The 21,461-nt window shown below is 38.4% G+C and overlaps 3 protein-coding genes across 4 annotated transcripts; 2 read left to right on the top strand and 1 right to left on the bottom strand.

Moving 5' to 3' along the window:
• Window positions 1–1,916: 1,916 nt before the first annotated feature.
• On the top strand, window positions 1,917–7,360 carry LOC119694654. 2 transcript variants are annotated; one of them, XM_048624056.1, is made up of 3 exons: window positions 1,917–2,044; window positions 2,124–6,768; window positions 7,218–7,360. In XM_048624056.1, exon 2 carries the CDS (start codon window positions 2,150–2,152, stop codon window positions 3,482–3,484), a length of 1,335 nt encoding a protein of 444 aa, XP_048480013.1. In that variant the 5' UTR covers window positions 1,917–2,044; window positions 2,124–2,149; the 3' UTR covers window positions 3,485–6,768; window positions 7,218–7,360. The 2 variants fall into 2 exon arrangements, 1 of the variants encoding a protein (XP_048480013.1); XR_007266787.1 differs by lacking the exon at window positions 2,124–6,768.
• A 5,567-nt stretch (window positions 7,361–12,927) lies between these two features.
• On the bottom strand, window positions 12,928–18,229 carry LOC125489177. The gene is made up of 2 exons (XM_048624058.1): window positions 18,122–18,229; window positions 12,928–14,992 (listed from the first exon to the last, which is right to left on the bottom strand). Exon 2 carries the CDS (start codon window positions 14,869–14,871, stop codon window positions 13,588–13,590), a length of 1,284 nt encoding a protein of 427 aa, XP_048480015.1. The 5' UTR covers window positions 14,872–14,992; window positions 18,122–18,229; the 3' UTR covers window positions 12,928–13,587.
• Window positions 18,230–18,360: 131 nt separating this feature from the next.
• Window positions 18,361–21,196, top strand: LOC105382899. The gene is made up of 5 exons (XM_048624285.1): window positions 18,361–18,691; window positions 18,911–19,094; window positions 19,530–19,611; window positions 20,430–20,542; window positions 21,016–21,196. Exons 1-5 carry the CDS (start codon window positions 18,508–18,510, stop codon window positions 21,194–21,196), a joined length of 744 nt encoding a protein of 247 aa, XP_048480242.1. The 5' UTR covers window positions 18,361–18,507.
• Window positions 21,197–21,461: the final 265 nt, after the last annotated feature.

Genomic DNA, 21,461 nt, shown 5'->3' with positions numbered 1-21,461 from the left:
CTTATTAAGCTTTTAACATAATTTTGGTGGCTACAATCACCTAGGTCCATCTTCAAAACCCGTTAAAAGTAAACTAGTACGCTGTTACAAATCATTAACTACTAAAACAAGTGGTAAGTACCAGATAGGTAGTTAAGTAAGTACTTACTCAAGGAGCGGTGGTAGCTCAGTCGGGTAAGCGCCCGCTTCTCACGCCAGAGATGCGGGTTCGAATCCCGGCGCTGACATGTACCAATGAGTTCTTTTCTGAATTTAAGTACAATGTATACCATCGCTCTTACGGTGAAGGAAAACATCGTGAGGAAACCTGCATATCTAGATTTAGCACATCTAGAATCTAGATATGTGAACCCACCAACCCGCAGTGGACCAGCGTGGTGGGAAAATGGTCCAAGCTTAGGAAGGCAGTTTAGACCTTGGGGATATGCACAAAGGTTCCATTCGAGAGAGCCAGGTGCAGGTACTGTTACCCCCACAGAGAATAGAATAGAATAGAAAAGTACTTACTCGGCTATAAAAATATAAAAGCGCTTTAGCGGCTGTTTTAGCTAGCAATGAAACGTCTGTGGAGGCTCGTCCCTTACGTCACTCACACGCACATCGCACACACGCCAACCACCAGTTTAGTCTGACCTCCCGTCGCTCTCTGTGGGGGAGCTTGGGGGGGGTCACTCTATCGATAGATAGACAAATAGCTCTAGCTTTTTAAGGGTCACCTTAGCTAATTAAAAAGTAAAAACTAAGTTAAGGAGTACGAGTCGGTGGCTCTCATTCATAAGGCCGTTGTGGGTTCGAATCCTGTCATGTTGATACTTGGTTAACTACCCATGCATTGATTTATTTATAAGGAATTAAAGTACTTAGTACAAATTATACCTACTACGTACTCTTACGGTGAAGGAAAACATCGTGAAGAACCTGCACATCTAGATTCCAGAGTGTACCATACTCATTAAATCCGGCGAGACGGCTCGCAACTCGCAACCTATCTCTTGTGCACAAAATGTACAGCGAAAAATGGGTGCCTCGTTTGTGAGTCGGTAGAAGATAGGTCAATGTCGGCTGGGCGGTGTTCCAAGGACATCCGGTTACGAAATGTTGTTTATTTTATAATTGCTATTTTCAGCTATCATATCATAGCTTCAATAGTAGCTATACTCTGTCCATTATATTACTTCTTTTTTAGACATTCGAAATCCCTTACGTATTTGATGACTACAAAGGAAAACCAACTTTACTTACCAGACATAAGGAAACCTCAAAAATACAATAACATAGTGGAAGCTCTATAGGTTAGGTAGGTAAACTAGGTATACACTTGTCAAACTCACAATCCTTCAATGTTTGAATGAAATAGGGTGAGACCACAAGGAAACGGTTATTTATAAAAATACTAGCTGTGCCCGCGCGCTTCGCTTCGCCTTAAAAAGTTTTCCCGTGGGAATTCCGGGATAAAAAGTAGCCTATGTTCTTTCCCAGGGTCTAGACCCTATGTATACCAAATTTCATTCAAATCCATTCAGTAGTTTTGGCGTGAAAGAGTAAAAGACAGACAGACAGACACAGTTACTTTCGCATTTATAATATTAGTTAGGATAATCGACGACAAGTAACGCACCAATGAGATCTCGCACTTACAGTCGTCGAAATATAATAGGCCCCTTTGGACAGCTACACAAATTTGGTCTTTACTCTCGATTTACTTGATGAAATACATAAAAAGACACATAATCCGGCTTATTATTTAACGGTCGAAAGAAAAAAGAACTTTTAAAGCACCAAAACTTACTTATTGCATAGAATAATAACTAGTACCTTATTGTTTAGATTTTCAATGATTTTGATTTGACACCAGCTGTCATACCATACATTTTGTAGCTGTCCAAACGGGCCTATTATATTTCGACGACTGTAATAGGATTCCGTTTCGAGCGTAACTAGGGTACCCACGTGGTCCTAATTATCAGCGCGATTTCGAGCCTTTTCTGTGCCAATTTACAGTGTTAATACTTGTTTGTTGTAGTAAGTGTGGTGGTGGTTAGTGGTAAGTGTTGTGTTCGTCCGTAAACTCGTATTTTAGCTCCATTTCAATATAATGGAGCACCACTCGGATCGCCCCCCAGATCCTGATCCCCCAGATGATCAACAGATGTCTTCCTCACCTGATATACTCACGGACTCTTCCCAGGAGACGCGAAAGCGCCCTAGGGATGATGAACAAAGTTCAACACCAAAAGGTAAGCGTGTTATTGTCGACCCCGACTTAGCATCCGCAAGCATACAAACCATATTCACGCACCCTAGTCTCGACGCCACCAAGGTGTACGACGACTCTGACCCCGGCCCATTCATCGTACATGTCACCCAGGAAAGCTCGTCGGGAAGTACAGCTCCAGCTGCTTCGTCCCCGCTTAGGGCTATCAAGTTCGGTCAATTTTTGTACAAAAATAAAATTTCCGACATCACAAGGGATGGTGTCAAAATGACAGGCCGCAACAGGGTCACTGTAGAATTTAGGTCTGCGAAGGCAGCCAATGAATTTATCAAGCATCCTGCCCTGACTACAAACAAATTTAAGGCTGTAATTCCAACCTACCACATCACCCGGATGGGTGTTGCTAGGCGAGTACCACTTGATCTCTCCATGGATGAGTTTGTAGGTTCCTTGGACCTCCCGGCTGGCTGTGGTATTGTCCTAAAAGCCCGGAGAATTAGCCGAAAAGTAGTTAACAACGGAAATACTTCCTACGTCCCCACTCAGACCATTGTCATCACCTTTAGAGGTCAACTTCTCCCAGAGAAAATTTTCTCCTACCGTGCAGCGGTAGAAATTGAAAGGTATACTTACCCGACAATTCAGTGCCATGCTTGCTGCAGGTTTGGCCATATGAAGGCTAGTTGCCGGTCCAAGCCTCGCTGCTACAAGTGTGCCCAGCCACACTTGGGTGAGACTTGCGATGCCGACCCTCCCACTTGCATCTACTGTTCCGGAAGTCATGCCTCCACTAGTAAAAATTGTCCTGAGCAAGCCAGACAGAAATCCATTAAAGTCATTATGTCGCAGGACAGCATCTCTTTCGCTGAAGCCGATGCTCGACTTCCTAAGAGCAGAAAATCATTTGCTGAAGTTACTGCTTCACAACCTATTGGCCCACCTGCAAACAAATCATACAAAAAGACTGTATACACACAGCGTAGGCCTAGGTCTCCCCTCAGTCCTGGTTACGACAGACTTGCCCATCAGGCACTTATCTCTTCCCCATCTTCCTCACTTCCTAATGGAAGTGCCCTCAACTCTATCACTTCTATCACCCCTAATGACAACTTATTAGACAATCTTCTTTCCTTAGTTGTTAGTCTGCTGGCTAAATTCAGCGACACAATACCGCCCCACGTTGCCCTAAAACTCAAGGAACTTACATCCTTCACCCAGAATGGCTCTGAACCCGATCCGGGTCCTCCAGTGGAATGCTCAGAGCCTTAAAAGTAAATCACATGAATTACTCACTCTCATTGACAATATCAAGCCCGTTGTCGTTGCCATCTCGGAGTCATGGCTAGCGCCAGGTTCTCGTTTCCGAGTTCCGGGCTACTCGTGTCTGCGGGATGACAGGGATGACGGGTTTGCTGGGTGCGCTTTACTTGTGAAGCGTTCCCTTATCTTCTCCTCTATCCCTACCCCCCCTCACGGACAGGAATTTAATGTTGTGGCTCTTAGGGCTTTAGACATTACTTTCGTGTCCGTGTATTTCCCTAATCCTCATCCCTCTCTGCTTCCATCTTTTTATAACATCATTTCTTCCCTCCCCCAACCTCTCCTGATCATGGGGGACTTTAACGCCCATCATACCTCATGGGGTTCTTATCACACCGACGCTTTTGCAATCGCCCTCTTAGACATGCTTGATACCTTAGATGTTTGTATTTTAAATGACGGCTCTCCTACCCGTCGAGTCCTTCCACGTCAGAACCCAAAAAGTGCTGTTGATCTCACTTTTTCTTCTCCTCTTCTTTCAACATCAATATTCTGGAGGGTCCTCCCAAATACTTTTGGGAGTGATCATTTTCCAATTTCTATTACTATACCTAACAGAACTAGCGTTCCTGCTGATTCATGTGCCTTCCCAAGATACATGATAGGTAGGAATGACTGGTCCACATTCATCACCTCTGTTGAAGATAAACTTGATCTGATCCAACCCTGTTCCAGTGACAACTTTCTTGGTAACTATGAACTATTCGAAAAAGCTCTCACATCCTCTGCTAAAAATAAAAAATCTCGTAAGGGCCTAAGAGTCTCACCACCTTGGTGGGATTCTGACTGCACTTCGGCTATTGAAGATCGAAAAAACGCAGAGGATGTTTATCTAGCTAATATGAGCATGGAAAATTTCATAAGTTACAAAAGAATAGCCGCACGAACCAAACGGCTTCTTAAAAAGAAAAAGAAACAGGGTTGGATCAGATTTTGTGAAAATCTTTCTCCTAGGTCTCCCTCCTCTCTGGTGTGGAGATACATTCGGCGATATCGCGGTTCCCTTAATGTCGAAGATATCTTATGCAACGATCCCTCTCTATGGCTAGAAGGGTTCAGCGATAAACTGGCTCCACCTTATGTCCCACACTCTAGTGCTCTCCGCCCCCCACCAGCTCCCTTACCATCTTCAGACAGGTTGGATTCTCCATTCTCTATGGATGAACTTCAATCTGCTTTATCTGGCTTAACCGATTCTTCTCCAGGTATTGATGGCATTCCATACTCTTTCCTTTCAAAATCAAGCCTCAAGGTCAAGTGCTTCTACTTGGAGCTGATAAACTACTTTCTTGAGTATGGAGTTACTCCATGCTCTTGGAGTAAGCAAATAGTCGTTCCCATATTGAAGGCCGGAAAAGACCCCCGTGACCCTAACTCCCGACGTCCAATCGCCCTCTCCTCTGCTTTGTCGAAAATCTTGGAACACATGATTAAATGCAGGCTGGAATGGTTAGTTGAAAACAGGGGAATCCTCGCTAAAACCCAGTTTGGTTTTAGGAAAGGTATGAGCACCCTAGACAGCCTTGCAATTCTTACTACAGATATTCACATCGCATTTAAGAGGAAAGAATACCTTGTGGGTGTCTTTCTTGACATAGCGTCTGCCTACGATAACGTCCTTCTTCCTGTGCTCAGGCAGAAAATGCGCCAGCTGAGCATTCCAGTGAAGCTTACCCGTTTGGTTTGCAGCCTATTCATGGAGAGATCTATCTACATAAAATCCCCTTCGACCTTGGACTCCCCAAAATTTGTATGGAAAGGCCTTCCCCAGGGATCGGTCTTAAGCCCCCTTCTTTACAGTCTTTATACTTATGATCTTGATAAATCCGTTGACTGCTTTTGCGACATTCTACAGTACGCCGACGACCTGGCTCTCTATTATGCATCTCCTTCGTTAGAAGAGACAAATGTACAGCTGAACCTGGCGCTTAGGTACCTCACGGATTGGCTGGATGGTCATGGGTTATCTCTCTCCCCCCCAAAATGCACAGCAGTTGTATTCACCAGAAAACGCCACATCCCTGATGTCGATCTCGTTATTGGAGAAGATACAATTGCTGTAGCCAACAAAGTGAAATTTTTAGGCGTTATTTTAGATTCACGATTATCGGGAACCCATCACATGAATTATGTGGCTCAAAAGTGCGAGAGGGGCGTCAACGTCCTTAGATCTCTGTCGGGCGTATGGTGGGGGTCTCATCCCTACTCACAGAAACTCTTGTACAATGCTATTGTTCGAAGTCATTTCGATTATGCTTCCTTTGTACTGGACCCCTGTAACAAGGCTGCATTGGAAAAACTCGACAAAATACAGTACAAGTGTCTTCGTATTATATCGGGTGCGATGAGATCTTCTCCCACCAATGCCCTGCAGGTGGAGTGCGTTGATCCCCCTCTTTCACTCCGGAGGCAGTATTTGTGTGATCGTTTCTTCTTCAAAATTTGGCAATCCGACTCTCACCCCTTATTGGCCAAGCTTGATACCCTTAGGCGGTTATGTAACTCCCAAGAAAACCATGGTCTTTCTTTCCTCCTTAAAACATTCATTTTTTGCACTAACCTCCCTCATCCCACTGTGAAATTTAAAACTAACCCCCTTTTCGAAGTCCCCTATGACACCCTAGTTTTTCAACCCAACATAGCCCTGGATTTGGGCATCAGAAAGGACTCCCCTGGGGCTGATAGAGCCCTAAATGAGAAACTCAATACTGAGTGGCCGGACTGGCTCCCCATCTACACCGATGCCTCTAAATTATCTGAAGATGGCAACGTGGGTTTAGCTGTATGGCTGCCCAGATACAGGGTTGTGTTGAGTTTCAAGTGTCCTCCTGAAACCTCGGTCTTCACGGGCGAGGCAACAGCTATCTTAGAAGCTCTTCTCTACACTGAGTCCCACAAATTAAATAAAACTATCATTTTATCAGATTCGGCCAGCTGTTTACAAGCTATCATCGCTTATCCATTTAAATCTAAATCAAAATTTCCAATAATTCTCAAAATTAGAGAAACTCTTCATCGCTGTGTGACTCAGGGTATTGAGGTAGCTATTGCCTGGATTCCCGGACACAGTGGCATCATTGGTAATGAGTGTGCAGATTCCTTCGCTAAGGAAGCCGTTAGCTTGGGCCTGGATACTCATTACCAAAACTTCGCTCATGACCTTGCCTCGCTCGCAGGTCCGAGGCTAGATAGATCCTGGAAAGTGTCCTGGGACACTTCCAGGAATCTCAAAGGTAAGTTCTACTCCAACATTCAACCCCATATCCCCAAAAGGCCATGGTTTTCTAGAGCAAGATTCCTTGATAAACCTACTACCTCCACTATTTGCAGGCTCCGTCTGGGTCATGCGTGCACCCCTGTGCACCTGGCTAGGATTCGGGTGCGTGATAGTTCTGTATGTGACTGCGGTACCAGCGAAGGATCTGTTGATCATCTTTTCTTTGAGTGTCCCAATCTTCAAACCTCCCTCCACGATTTCCTCCCCCCATCCATTCCTAAACCTGTAAATATTAATTATCTACTAACACTTGTACATACTCCAGTTGCTAACATTCTGTACAGATTTCTCAAGACTAATAATATTAAACTGTAAATTTGTATATTGTCATTATATATACTAAAACTATACTAACCCCTATTTGTGATGTCCTGTATATATAATGTGTTTGTCTATTTGTTCCAGGTATTAACCCTGTAAATATATCTAAATTACCGTAAAGACAGCTATAATATACATGTGTGTTCCTTATTACTATTGAATTTGGCGGAATTTGCTGTGTCAGTCACACACGGCATAGTGCCACAACCAAAGATTGATTGACTGTAATAGCCGGTTTGTGAGTTTGACAGGGCACAAAAGTACCTATAGTGCCACAAACTTATCTGTTCCGGTGACAGCTCACATAAATGACTAATATTTCTTAATTCTATAAGATTTTAAGTTTGCTCGTATTGTTAATTCGCTCTTGCGGTGGTAATAAACCCATCTAACCTTTTATAATATACAATTCATTAGTAAGTAATGAGATATGGATCAATTTAGTTCACTCTCACCGGAACAGATAAGTTTGTCGCACTGTTCTAATGAAACGGACTGTGGCTATCTACCTAAAATGGATACTTACTTATCTGTTTTGCTAACTGTAGGTGGTTTACCTACAGTTAGCAGTACGGAAGTTAGGATACGGAAGTCGATAACAGACATTGATATGTATGATAGAGACTGACAAAGCTAACTTTGTAACTGAAACAAGTGACAACACAAAAAAGTTCATTTCTTTACACGCTGGCGTGAAACATCTGCAACAATCAAAATCTAACTTAGGTATTCCAATGTGATAGGAGTTTTGATAAATTATTCCGTGAAACGATTTCTAGGGCTGTCAGCTTAAAAAAAGCAGGTAGGTACTTAAATAATAATAAATCCGGGTTTTTACTTTCAAAATCCATTTTATTATTTATTAAATGATGATTTCAAACCATTCTACAGATCATAAAATTGAGCTAATTATGCTACTTACTTATATGTATACATAGTCCAACTTAGTGCCAATTTCACCATTCTCTGTTAGAGCATAACCAGGGAGTAATGGTTAACTTTTGACACATCTGTCATGAATTTTATATGGAGATGACGTTTAATTTATAAATCAATCCCTGTCGGTTAGATAACCGAGAATGGTGAAATTGGCACTTAGTAGTGCCTAAAATACAGGGTGGCATTTTATCATTCATTCACGTGTTGGATTTAATGAAAGTCTTTTCGCGATTATACCTACAGGGTGAGTCTTTCGTAGCTGCATATCCGGAAGTATGTTACATAGTTCTTCATTCTGAACAACTTTTGTTATAATGACCTTGGGATATTCTCGAAAAAAAATATCTACTCCCCATACACAGTAAACAACCAATGTTTGTATAGGGAAACATTTTTTTTTCGTTATGTACCAAGGTCAAGAAGAAGAAGAAGATAAGAAAAGTTGTTCAGAATGAAGAGCTCTGTAACATACTTCCGGATATGCATCTACGAAAGAATCACCTGTATAGAAAGTAAGTAATGTTGATCTACCGACAGGAACGTTTTAGAAGAGTCAATTAAAATATAAAAAAAAATATTATTTACAGAAGCACATTGTTTGCCACATCTGTTTACACCCGTGCACAAGCATGCATAATTAAATTACATTTAGGCTCACACGAGCACAAATAATTTTCTATTTAGGTAACATGTTATGTAATATTTTTTGAAATCCATCCAATGGTAAACCACTAACCCTCAATTTCCAAGAAACTAAGTAATTAATGTTTGTTTGTTAATAAATAAACTTTAAAAAAAATTACAAAAAATGTAGGTAGTTATTCAAAAATATCAACCAATCATAGTAGGTATAATACAGGTGTTGCAAAAAGGGTTTTGAAATTTTGATTTCCGTTTCGGGCTTAGATATACCATGCTGCACATGTAGGTTTCGGCTTAGTACTTATGCCCTTTTTGCAACACCTGTATAATGTATAATGCTAATTTTTTAAAGTATATATTTTTTTACCAGATTACGTGAGGTAACTAGGTATATTATAATGTGAGGTTCAGAGTGGATTCCGCCCGTCTAGTGCAGGTTTGATAGTTTATCGAAAACTATAAAAGTTTACGTTTTCTCGCATACAAAGTGGCGCCGGGTTCCGCTCATCTGGCATAATCTTTATTGACCAAAACTCATTTCGCATAACTCGTATGGTCTAAACTTTTTTGGCCGAACCATCACTTTGCCAAGACTTATGTGGCATAAGGCTCGTTTCGTCTAAAACTCTTTAGGCACAATCTTTAAACACCTAAGTTTCGTTTGCTCAAATTTATGTTCGTCTATACCTATGTATAATCTTGTTTCTCCTAATGTTATCTTAATAAATAATATATTAAGTATGTAGTAAATGTACAAATTGTGGTATTTTTCTCCTACATCCCGAAAATCACGATATTGTATGATCAAAAAATCGAAAGTTAACGACCAATATAATTATTACAAACCCCATGAGATCGAAACCTAAAAATAGGTGCGACGACGAGCAAAGCGAGGAGGAGCGTGTTAGGTGCACATGTTCATCAAAACCAAAGCGGAGCGTTTTCCAAACAGCGGAAACAATACAAGGCACCAGTTTGCGCTATGTAGGGAGACGCTCCGTCAAAGTTAAAGCCAAACGAATACTATTACTTTGTATAAACCTATGCCATAGCATTATTAGGCTATTCAAGATTTGGCCATACCATTATTAGGCTAAACAATGTTATGCGAAATAACTTTTTACTAAACGAGATTTATGCCATACGATTTTCGGCGTAACGAGAGTTTGACCAAACGTTACTATGCAATACGAGATTAGGCAAAAAAATCTTATGCCAAAAAAGGTAGAACCAGTGGCGCCTCTAGCGGAACCTATCTTTAAACTATTTCGTTTTCAAAATTGCAAAACCCGTACTAGACGGTCTGTACGTTGGTTTGATAAATAAGTACTTCTTCCTACACCCACTAATTATTAATGCCATCTTTAAATTGCTTCTTTACATAACATAGATTATTGCACATAAGTATTTAATATAACTAATGTAACACACCAATAAAATATACTCTTTAATAAGCTATAATAAGCTGCAAAACATTTTTTTATATTATTATTTGTACTTACAAATATTTTATAAATTTACTAAAATGTTTTTTTGAGCCATACAGAAGCCAAATCTTAATAATAATAATAATACAGTCAGCTTCATAAGTACAGTCCAACTATAAAGTCGTGAAAACGGAAGTGGATCCTAACTAATTGTTTAAGATATATTAGATTTTAGTGATGTAACGAATGTGTGTTTTTGGACATTCGCGAATGCGAATGCGAATGCGAATATCTGATATCGACATTCGCGAATGCGAATGCGAATGCGAATATTCAGTTTGTGTTCAAATTTGGCGTCATTTGTATGGTTTGATGGCAGTCTCGTACTGAACGAGGTACGTTCCGTTCTAGGCGCATTCCGAATCAGATTAGCCAATACCAGTTGCAGTTTTTTTTAAAGTAGTTACCCTTTATTTATCTCGACTCATTGCGACTGTGTGCGGTTTCTGAGGGTGACTTAAACACGAAACATTTGAACGTAAGGTACGTGCTCCTTTTAATGCCCATTTTTTGCAATAATTAAATAAATAAAAAATGAGAAAAAAAATATTAAAATGAGAAACAATTTAAGAATATAAACATGATTACCTACTATATTCTGCATTTATTTTTGAATATTAATCAACAAATAAATCATCAGATTAAATCAAGCTTCTTTACGGAAACAATCATTTTCGAACACCTTTAATGTGGGCCTTCTTAGGAACATAGGCACTTATCATGGCCCGATATTAATCAAGTAATTTATAAATGCTATCAAAACAAAAACCATGTTTTACCTAAAACTTAAACTTGTAATAATTGTGCAATAAAGATTTAAATAAATAAATAAACTAAAATATGAACTTCTTTGTTAATTAGTCAATTACTATCGTTTTTTGGACGTAATAGTACGGTGGTCTATCTTAGGCTTAGCAAAACTAAATCTAACTTCATTAGAAAAGTCTGTAATGATATTAAAATAATAAAAATGTTCTTCTGTTATTCTAACAATTTTTTAAAGTATAAACAGTTTTTTTACTAGGTAATTCACAAAAATAAAAACAATGCTTAAATATTGGCTTTAATAGGTTTATAAAAAAATATGTTTGAATTTTTATTAATTTTATAATTACTTAAATTGGATAGAAGATACTTAAGAGACTGTAACTACGCTTAAAGTTTAGTTTCTGTGTTTGAATATAACATAATAATAAAAATATAGCCGAAATCACTCATTGTCTCTTTCATGTTCCAAAGAAACTTTGATATTGTATAGTCCTGTAAGGCCCGGGCTATCTTGGCAACGCGTGTGGTGGGCCTTCATAGGAACAAGGTGACAAGAACTAATTAAATAAAATAAAAATCAAAAAAGAATACAAACAACGCTAAGCTTCTTCAGAATGCCATTGAACCTACGAAAGTCTGAATAAAAAAACGAAAATAGTTTTTTATTTTTAAGAAATACTAATAAGTTTGTAAAAATGAGGATGTAAATCGTAGGCTATTTTTTCTATGGCACTAACCAAACATTAGAGCGAAATGACTCGAAATTACAACTTATCCGGGCGTCTAAAAGATTGAAATTTTGAAATTGGCCATCTTAGGAATAGTGCCATCTTTGGCGCACGTACCTTATTTAAATCTATGGCTCTCTTGCTCTGACACTATATATTTTGACAATAGTCAAAATACGCTTTTTGATTGTTTAAAGAGCTTATTTATGTTTAGGTCTTATGAAACTATCAACTAAATCTATAGTTTCATTTTCCAAAGTAAATAAATATGGTAAAGTAAAACTTGTAATAAAAAAAGTTATAGACGAATGGATTTTGACTTTGTTAACCTACCATTATTTTCAAAAAGTTTTTTTCTAAAAAGTATCTACTGATATTCGCAAAACATTCGCACAAAATTTTGCGAATGCGAATGCGAATGCGAATATCCAAAAAAGTGCGAATATTCGCGAATGCGAATGCGAATGCGAATATTCGTTACATCACTATTAGATTTATTAAAGGACAAATCCGTAAAAAAACCATAAGTAATCAATCGGTTTTTTATTTTTAAAATGTATGCAAAAGTAAGTAAATAACTGATGATCATAAAAAGTCTAAACAAAATCACATTCTTTGATGTCAGGACTTTATAGTTTGATTGTAGCTGTACATTTTGTACGTTGTCAAACTCACAGAGCGCCTTTGTTCTTATTCAAACTTTGACGGTGTGTTAGTTTGACAATGGAAAATCGATAAAATTAAGTAGGTAGGTATCCAAATAAAGAATTTATTAGAGAAAAAGCCTCATAGATTCAGCAGGTCAAATCCAGTAACATTAGGGAGCTTAATTTTTAAACTAAACGATAAATTCTATAACAATTTAATTGTAAACAAACAACATTTAATAAATTCGTAATAATAGTAAGTGAAGATGAAGTAATTAGGCTACACAAACACGTGTCCCGAAAGTTCGAAGTTCGCGATTGTCAGCCCCGCCTGTCCGAAAGGCTCGAAGGACCAATTGATGTGAGGGCCAGGTCCACACACCAATATGATAAGATGATAGAAATGATAAAAGAAGTATATAACTTATGATAATTTGATTTATTTAAACTGATAACTATTCTATAATGATATGATGATGAGTACGTGTCGCGCGCGGTTGATGACGGACAAGAACTGACTTAATTTAGGTCGCTAAGGTAAAACTGTTAACATAGCAAAATGTACGGCTATTGGCCCGTACAGAACTGATTGGCAATGTGCTTATCAAATATGCCGAAGAACCGATTATCACCGATCATTTAAATGAAATGGGCTGATGATGATATAAATAAGGAATGATACTAAATTTAAATGTAGTGGCCTCAGGATAGCTCCTATCATGTACGTTAAAAATAATTAATAATTAAATAACAATTGATTGAGATAAGTATATCACATTTGTGAATAAAGAAACAATATTCGCTGTTATGAAATGACCGCCATTTTAATATTACTTCTTTATTCACAGGAGTTAAACTTAATGCAGCAAATCACAAACTCTAGTTTTGGACAAAGATCTATGCCAATAACCAAAAACTAATTGTGTTACTATCAATAAAATAAAATCGAAATTTGACACATTTATAAGGCTTTTGACCGCCAACTGACAACATTTAGTGCCAATTTCTCCATTCTCGGTTAGAGCATAACCAGGGAGTAGTGGTTAACTTTTGATACATCTGTCATGAATTTTATATGGAGATGACATTTCATTTATAAATCAATGCCTGTTGGTTAGATAACCGACAATGGAGAAATTGGCACTTAGTATGTGTTTAAGTTTTGATAGTAAGGGCCTACATAATAATTCTGAAAGAAGATTTTAAAGATTAATCAGATTCAGTCATTGAGAGTAGAGTAGCTTCAAACAGAGTCATCAATTCTTAGTACCTTAACTTTTTGTACTTCCCTGTAATATGGTAGCATGGCCACCGATGCTGTCCTCTTAAAAGTGTGAACAAACTCTAATACAGCAATTTTTTTCGGCATCGCAGCTAGCACTGTATGGCCATCTTCTGATTCCAAGACGTCTATCTGTATGATGGGACACGAATCGGTCAGCACCGGACAGTCTAGCCTTTCCATAAAATTGTACTGTTTCACGGGCTCTGCACTGTACAGGTCAAACTCATCGTCACGGTATGGGTAGTAGTAGATACGCAGTACACCCCAGTTGGAACCAACAAAGATCATATCTCCGTATATTTTCATGACTTTTATGTTCTGCAAAGGCCCCTGAGGCACCGGACGGTTGACTAGGAACATCCACTGGTTATATATGGTCCAATCCATTTGGTCTAAGAACTCGAAATCTATTAGCACCTGCAGAAAGTTGCAGCAGTGGTCCAAAGTGCACCTGGAGGCCATGCGGTTACGAACAATGGAATATACATTTCTAGCAAATGTTAGTACATGAATGTGGTTGTCATTGAAGGAAAGGCATATGATGTTTTCCGTGACCGTTGTCACATATTCCGCTCGAATTTCAGGCTTTTCCAAGTCCACAACAAAAATTTCATCATCCGTATTGCAGAAATACACTTTCTGTTCATTGAGAAAGAAACGGTTGACGTTATGAAAAGTGCTGCTTTTTTCCTGTTTAGTGCTGTAGACGGCTTTACGAATGAGGAACAAGTGCAACTGAAGTCCGAGGATAGCTACAACTTTTGAATTTTCCGCGTATCTCAAGTAGTGGCCTATGAGCGGTGCTCGCTTGGACTCTTCCAACGTCTCAATATCATAGTAGACTATGGATCCTTTTTTATGCACAGCAACATTTCCGTTTTGCAGCACTCTCAGGTCCAATATTTGTTCCTGGACGCTGGAAGCTGAAGCGAACTCGTCTATGACGTCACGTGCGGTCGCCAACTTCGGCCAGAGGGCGAGAGATCGGTACAAGTTAAACCAAGTCATGCCAATCCTTGCGTTGTTTCGGGCCATAAGGTAGACTGATTCAAAGTCTTTTCGGCAGTGTTCTCGCCATAGAAACTCATTTTTTACCAACCCATCTATTACATACCTCCACTGGCAGCATACTTGGCGGCATTTAATCAGGTCTCTGGCTGGTAAGTACTGGAAAATGTAGAATAATACTTCGGTTGGCAATGAATACCACACTTGGCACGATTTGGCATCGTCTTCCAACATGTTTGGAGGTATTGATGGCTTCAGGGAAACGTGTTATAAGTCATCAAGAATTTAAGATGGTACAATTTAGATGTTGAAGCAGTTTTTTGGCTTATTGCGCAGCAAATCCGGGAATTCCGTCCATGCTATGTCAACTCAGTACAAACGATCGTAAATATTTCATTACCAGCAGCGCCGGCTGTGAATTAAACATGAAACTTTTTTGACAGTTTAGACATATGTCACATGTCGCAAACGTCAAATTTTGAGTTTGAATTTTGGCAGTTTAGACATATGTCACATGTCACAAACGTCAAGTTTTAAGTTTGAAATTTTTTCACAACCGTCTCTGTTGCGTTGTTTATTTCTGGTTTGCGATACTTTTGGACTTTTATTTGACTTTGCTGCTCTTACGGATTCTGTTTTGCCCACGATTGGACTTTCTTACGGATATCTTAATAAACGACAACTATTGCGCTTTCCCACGGACTCTGTTTTATGCTCAAGTTTTGGTGTGAACATGTCCAGGCTGAAATGCTGTGTACCTGGCTGTGATGTCGTTGCAGGAAGTGGTAAGTTAGTTTGTATACTTCATGATTGAAAAGGTTTCCAAGACAATCACATTTTAAGTTATGATAAGTTATCCAAGCAAACTTTTTTCCAGTGTTACTTATAGGTTATAGTATAGACTCCTACAAGTATTAACTGAACCTATAGGTAGCTGGAGGTCTTTCGGTTAAATTGTCCCTTCCAGTAGCTTAAGGTGTCTGAGAGTATACAACAAATTTCGTCCAACCTAACAGTAGGGAAGGATTTCTTTATTAATTATTGTTTTTGTTCAAGTTCTATATTCATTTTATTATTGGCTTTAAGCTTTACTTGATAAGAACATTGAATATTTTCAGGTACTCTCCTACACACGTTTCCAGATCCTAAGAAGAACAATAAGTTGTTTGAGATTTGGATAACGAGAATCGGTGGTGACCTCAATGAGTTAAATGTGGATTATGTTTACAAGAACAGAAGAGTTTGTCGAAAACATTTTGTGGAGACATACCTCTACCCCAAAAAATTATGTCCTATGGCAGTGCCTTCACGTCTTTTACCAAGTATGTATTATTTCAGCATTATAGTGCCACAAACTTATCTGTTCCGGTGACAGTTCAAGTAAATGTCTAATACTTCTTCATTCTATAAGATTTTAAGTTTGCCCATAGTGGTAATTAGCCCTTGAGGTTTTAATAAACCCATCTAATCTATATCAATATACAATGAACTAGTAAGCAATTTAGTTCGCTCTCACCGGAACAGATAAGTTTGTGGCACATTAAATCCTAATCCTAACTAATATTATAAATGCGAAAGTAACTGTGTCTGTCTGTTACTCTTTCACGCCTAAACTACTGAACGGATTTGAATGAAATTTGGTATACATATGGTCTAGACCCTGAGAAAGAACATAGGATACTTTTTATCCCGAAATTCCCTCTGGAAAACTTTTAAGGCGAAGCGAAGCTCGCGGGAAAAGCTAGTTATCTATATTTGCTTTTGATTCTCAATTTATACTGCTGTCATCAAATGTTTTGTATAAATACTTATTATAATAATTATACCTTTTTTTCACAGGAGATGTTGAAGATGATAGAAGAAGAAGACCATTACTGATTGCTGAACCAATTAGTAATATGCCACTATTACATATGGATGTACCTAGCACATCACAAGGTAAGGTTAGGTTAGGTTATTTTTACATAAGGACATAAATTTATGCTTAGGAGGTAGCTGGTTTAGTCTCAAAGTTACATGTTACTATTTCTCATTAAATAATAAAAGGGAAATATTAAGTATGTTTGTAAAATCATAATGGAAGGCCAAGTAGTCCTTTCATGTTGGGATTTGATCCAACAATCTTGAGATAAAGATGTTATGCCCTTTGCAATATTCCACACCACATGTTAATATGTACATAATAATATGTAGGTACGGTCAGCTTCACAAGTCCCTATACACTTTTGTACCTTGCCAAATTTACCGGCACTAATGATGACTAACTTGACGGTTTATGACTTTTGGTTTTGACAAGGTACAAAAGTGTATAGCCACTTATGATGCTGACTGCACATATAATATTAATTCTCTTGTAATTTTTAGTTTTCCACACCCAAATGGTGCCAACGGGACCCTGTTACTAGGCCTCTGCTGTATGTCCTCAGCAGACTGTTTGTCTTTAACTTTAATATAGTTGGACTTTCAATAGGGATGTGATTAAGTTCACAGAAGATCTAATCATTCCAGAGCTAACTCATAATTTCATACTTCTTACGTTCTGATCGGTCGTTCTTAAAGAATGTCACGTCACTTCATACAAATGAATGTCAACCTGTTCTTGCCGGCCCCTGACCGGACCGTTAAGTGTGTGCCCACTCTTACTCAGTTACATCCCTATTTATTAGGAGGATATAACCCACAAAACGTCATTTTACTGCATCTAATTAAAAGTCCAACTATATGTCATATAGGACAGTTGTCATTTTCTAAGAGTGTGTATGACTATGACTGTATAGAACCATGAAAAAAAAGATATCTAATATTTACCTTATAAATATGTTTTACAGGTTACAACATGGACACAACTGAAAGACCTGTAGCTGCTGGTGGAAGAATGAAGTCACAATCTCGTAAGTTTAAATATTAATTAATTATATTATACCGAACACAACTCCTAGACCCCATTATGTGCCCCCAATTAGAGCGGCTGATTGCGGGGTAGGTATATTGATTATGCAATAAATTGACAAAAAAAATATCGTTATTCCAGGTCGCCGATACAAGACTATGACTGAAAACGAAAAAGCTCTTCTTAAGTTGTCCTCAAAGCTCTATATTAAATTGATAAAATTAAGAAAAGTGCTTTCGAGTATTATTTAAAAAATAAAAGACGTAAAAATTACATATTGTTTTATTTATTCATAAAAATCATTTTTTCAGTTTGTTATCTGAAATAAGACTGCATAATTAATGTCTGTTTTATGTTCAATCTGCTAGATTATATTATTTTCTCCTTCTGGTAAGGAAATCTGTCAGCAGATTGAATAAAAAACAGGCATTGATAGAACAGCTATACAATACAGGTTACCTACCTACCTATACGTATAGTATGGTATGATTAGTTCCATGTTTGATTTCTAGATGGCGCTCATCTGCGATACGGATTCTGACCTTGAGTCAACAGTCTTATTCCGATTATACTATAGTAGTCTTTGATTCCGTCGTCGTCGTCCATTGATTGTTTTTGTTTGTGTCAACTTGTCAAAGTTTGTTTGTTGACATGTCAGAATATGCCACGACAACAAGTTGTACAGAATATGGTTTGGCAAAAAAGAGTAGATCCCATTAAATTATGAACGAATCCTTTTCTAGTTTCATCCGGATGCGGAAATCATATAACTTTTAATGTTGGTAGCCCGACATGATCGGTGATTGGTTGATTAAAAATTGCTAACTTCACTTCTCTTACAATGTCAAGCTGTACACCAAGCAAGTGTCAAAAGTTCATCAAAAATCAAAACAAAACCTCAAATTCAAAATCTAAAAACGGTTTTGTTTTGTTTACCTTATAATTCAACTTTCAAGTAACTTAATAAATTTTCTAAAACTATGTCTGGGTTCCGGACATTAAAAGAGGTCGGATGTAAGCTAGATGAGGACCTACGGAACTTATCAAGCCAGTTATTTTGTGTTAAAGTCAGAGAAACTGAAGAAGATATTATTGCTAAGAAATTGCAAGATTTAACCACTTTCACATCCAAATACCGCCTGCTGCATGCTAAAATATCAGCCTGTAAGTATTGTGAGAGTTTATTATCAGCTTAAAAGCGGGTTGACTGCCTACCCAACTACTCTCTAGTCTGCATTCGTTTTTATAGTATTGGGTAACCTAAACCTACATTAAACGGATAGGTTAGGATATCCTACCTGGTCCTTCCGTTTAGCACTGAACATCTATTTATTATTTAACAAATGGGAGCTATTTGAATAATTACATTTATTACAATTCCAGCAACACCGCAAGTTACGGACCGAGTTCTGAACGGAGCGAACATAACGTCAGATTTAGAAGAAACTATCCAGAAGAGAGTCTTGGAAGGAGCAATCACTAAAGGTTTATCACAGAGTCGTGCCGTCCAAAACCTGATCAGTAGTAAGGATAGCAAGCTGAGTCCTGACTTGGTTGATAGAAAAGAGTAAGTTCATAGTAAATAGCTGTTTCTGCGAGTTTCGCTTCGCCTTAAAAAGTTTTCCCGTGGGAATTCCGGGATAAAAAGTAGCCTATGTTCTTTCCCAGAGTCTAGACCATCTGTATACCAAATTTCATTAAAATCCGTTCAGTAGTGTTTGTGTGAAAGCGTAACAGACAGACACAGTTACTTTCGCATTTATGATAGGATTAGGATACAAACTATAATTTTTTACAACTTAGCCATCACGAAACTACTATTAGAAAGACTTCACTATAATTCAGGTTTTCCTGTTAACCTTCTCCTTCATATAAAATATAGGCTAAAGTCCTGGTATAGAACAGTTATACTCCAGGGATTTCATATAACTCAGTAAGTAGTATAAAGTTGGTGCGGCGGGGTCTACCAACCTTAAGCAAACATTAATGTCTGAATTTCCAGGCGTATCCTGGAGCGCATGCGCAGACTCCGCACCCTGGACCTGGAGCTGCACCAGCTGGACTCCGTGCTTGTTGAGAAGCAGGTAGGGGCTCTTGTACAGGGTGTTGCATTACTTACATAGTTATAGGATGTTTCAGTGTGTTGATATAATATGAAAACTTTTTTAGTGAGACTATAAACCACAGCAATATATCCTACACTTCATCTATATGGTAAGAAGAATGCACCTGTACTTGGCACTTACATAACTCTAGGGCTTTCAAATACATTTTAATCATATCATGGGATTTTAACCCTTGGGCTAGCCATGAATCTTTCAGTGCACATACAAAGTGTTAATCTAATGATTACTGTCTTGGTGGTGTGACCTCTGGGGCACACACATTTTCAGGCAGTCATAGAGAAGAGAGTATTAATTATTTTCTTTTATAAGTGTTAATTTAATAGTTAACTTCCTTACATATAGTCATGAGATTGTAACTCTTACTTTATAAATAAGGTACATTTATAAAGTAAGAGTTACAATCTCATGATGTTCCCAGGGGCAAATACGGAAATTAAAAATAGTTAGGTAACTTGGAAGTGTGACCTGCACACTCATTTTTCTTAATTTTACTGTGATATACAACTGGGTGTTGCAAAAAGGGTATACTAATCCGAAACCTACATGTGCAGCATGGTATATCTAAGCCAGAATATGAAATCAGAATTTCAAAATTCGCGAAAAAAAAACATTTTCCATAGAAACTATGTTGGTCACGTGACTTTTTTATTATGGAGAATGTATTTTTTTCGCGAATTTTGAAATTCTGTATTCATTTTCGGGCTTACATATATTTTACCTATACCTTGTATTTTTTTATTTGATAGATGTTATTATAATAGTTTTCCTCCCCACAGTCGGAGCACGAGGCTGCGCGCGCGCAGTGGGACGCGCTGCTCGGGGAGCTGCGGGACCGACGCGCTTCAGCGACTGCTGATAGTGAGATGGTGGAACCTGGACCGCTATACGAGTAAGTTGCAATTTATTTTACTTTATTTATTTTCTTTTAGGGTTGCGCGACTGGAAACTATCAGTGTATCTTACCTGTTTGCTTACATACAGCGGGAGCATTCTGGTAACTAGTTATTATTCTGTAACTCTGGACAGTCAGCGCCAGATGCTAATCAGTCTGGCCAATCCTGCACCACCATACAACTCATATACTTTCACCTAAAGGTTGTCTTGAAGTAATCTAAGCTTTTTGTGATAAGGCCTCAGATTTTATACCTACCGGTTGAATAAGTTTTCTAATTGTGTCTTGCTGCTTTACCACTTACCACCTCCTACACATCAGTATTTTTACCCACCCTTAAGCAGCATTTGTCTGATATCTACGAATAGTGCCAGTTTTCAAAGATAAGTATTGCTGTTTAAGGATCGTTCATAGTTAATGTCTTTTGGTGTTACGGTAGCAGGTTAATATATAAATATATTTCCCCACAGCAAACTCCGCATCCTAGTGGACAAGATGGAGTGCGTTCGCGGCCTCCTGGGCCGGCTGGTGGCGGGGCGCTCGTCCAACTGTGACTGGCTGTCGGAGCCGCGCGCACTACGGGCGCTGCCACTCACGCGTCAGTTCAACACCGTCGCTAGTGTGATGCAAGGATCCCACGAGGATGAGTGATGATGATGATGATACATATCTTAGGAAGTGTGTAACAATACAGGAAGTGTGTAACACTATACGAAACCATTTTGATAAACTGTTGTGCCCTGGAGTGCACACAAGACTACCGTGCCTAATTGCGTTCATTTACACCATTTAGTGGTTGTAATTTTATCAGTAACACTCCCATTTTAAGTCTGAATATATTAAATATTTTAAGCAGATCTTTTGTGCCCTAGAGTTCACACATACATATTTAATGATTAAAAATAAAGCTATTTTA

Source organism: Plutella xylostella, chromosome 11 (assembly GCF_932276165.1).
Source record: "Plutella xylostella chromosome 11, ilPluXylo3.1, whole genome shotgun sequence".
Lineage (NCBI taxonomy): Eukaryota > Metazoa > Arthropoda > Insecta > Lepidoptera > Plutellidae > Plutella > Plutella xylostella.
Note: the sequence above shows the minus strand (reverse complement) of the source record. Positions and strands in the feature narration are given on the sequence as shown.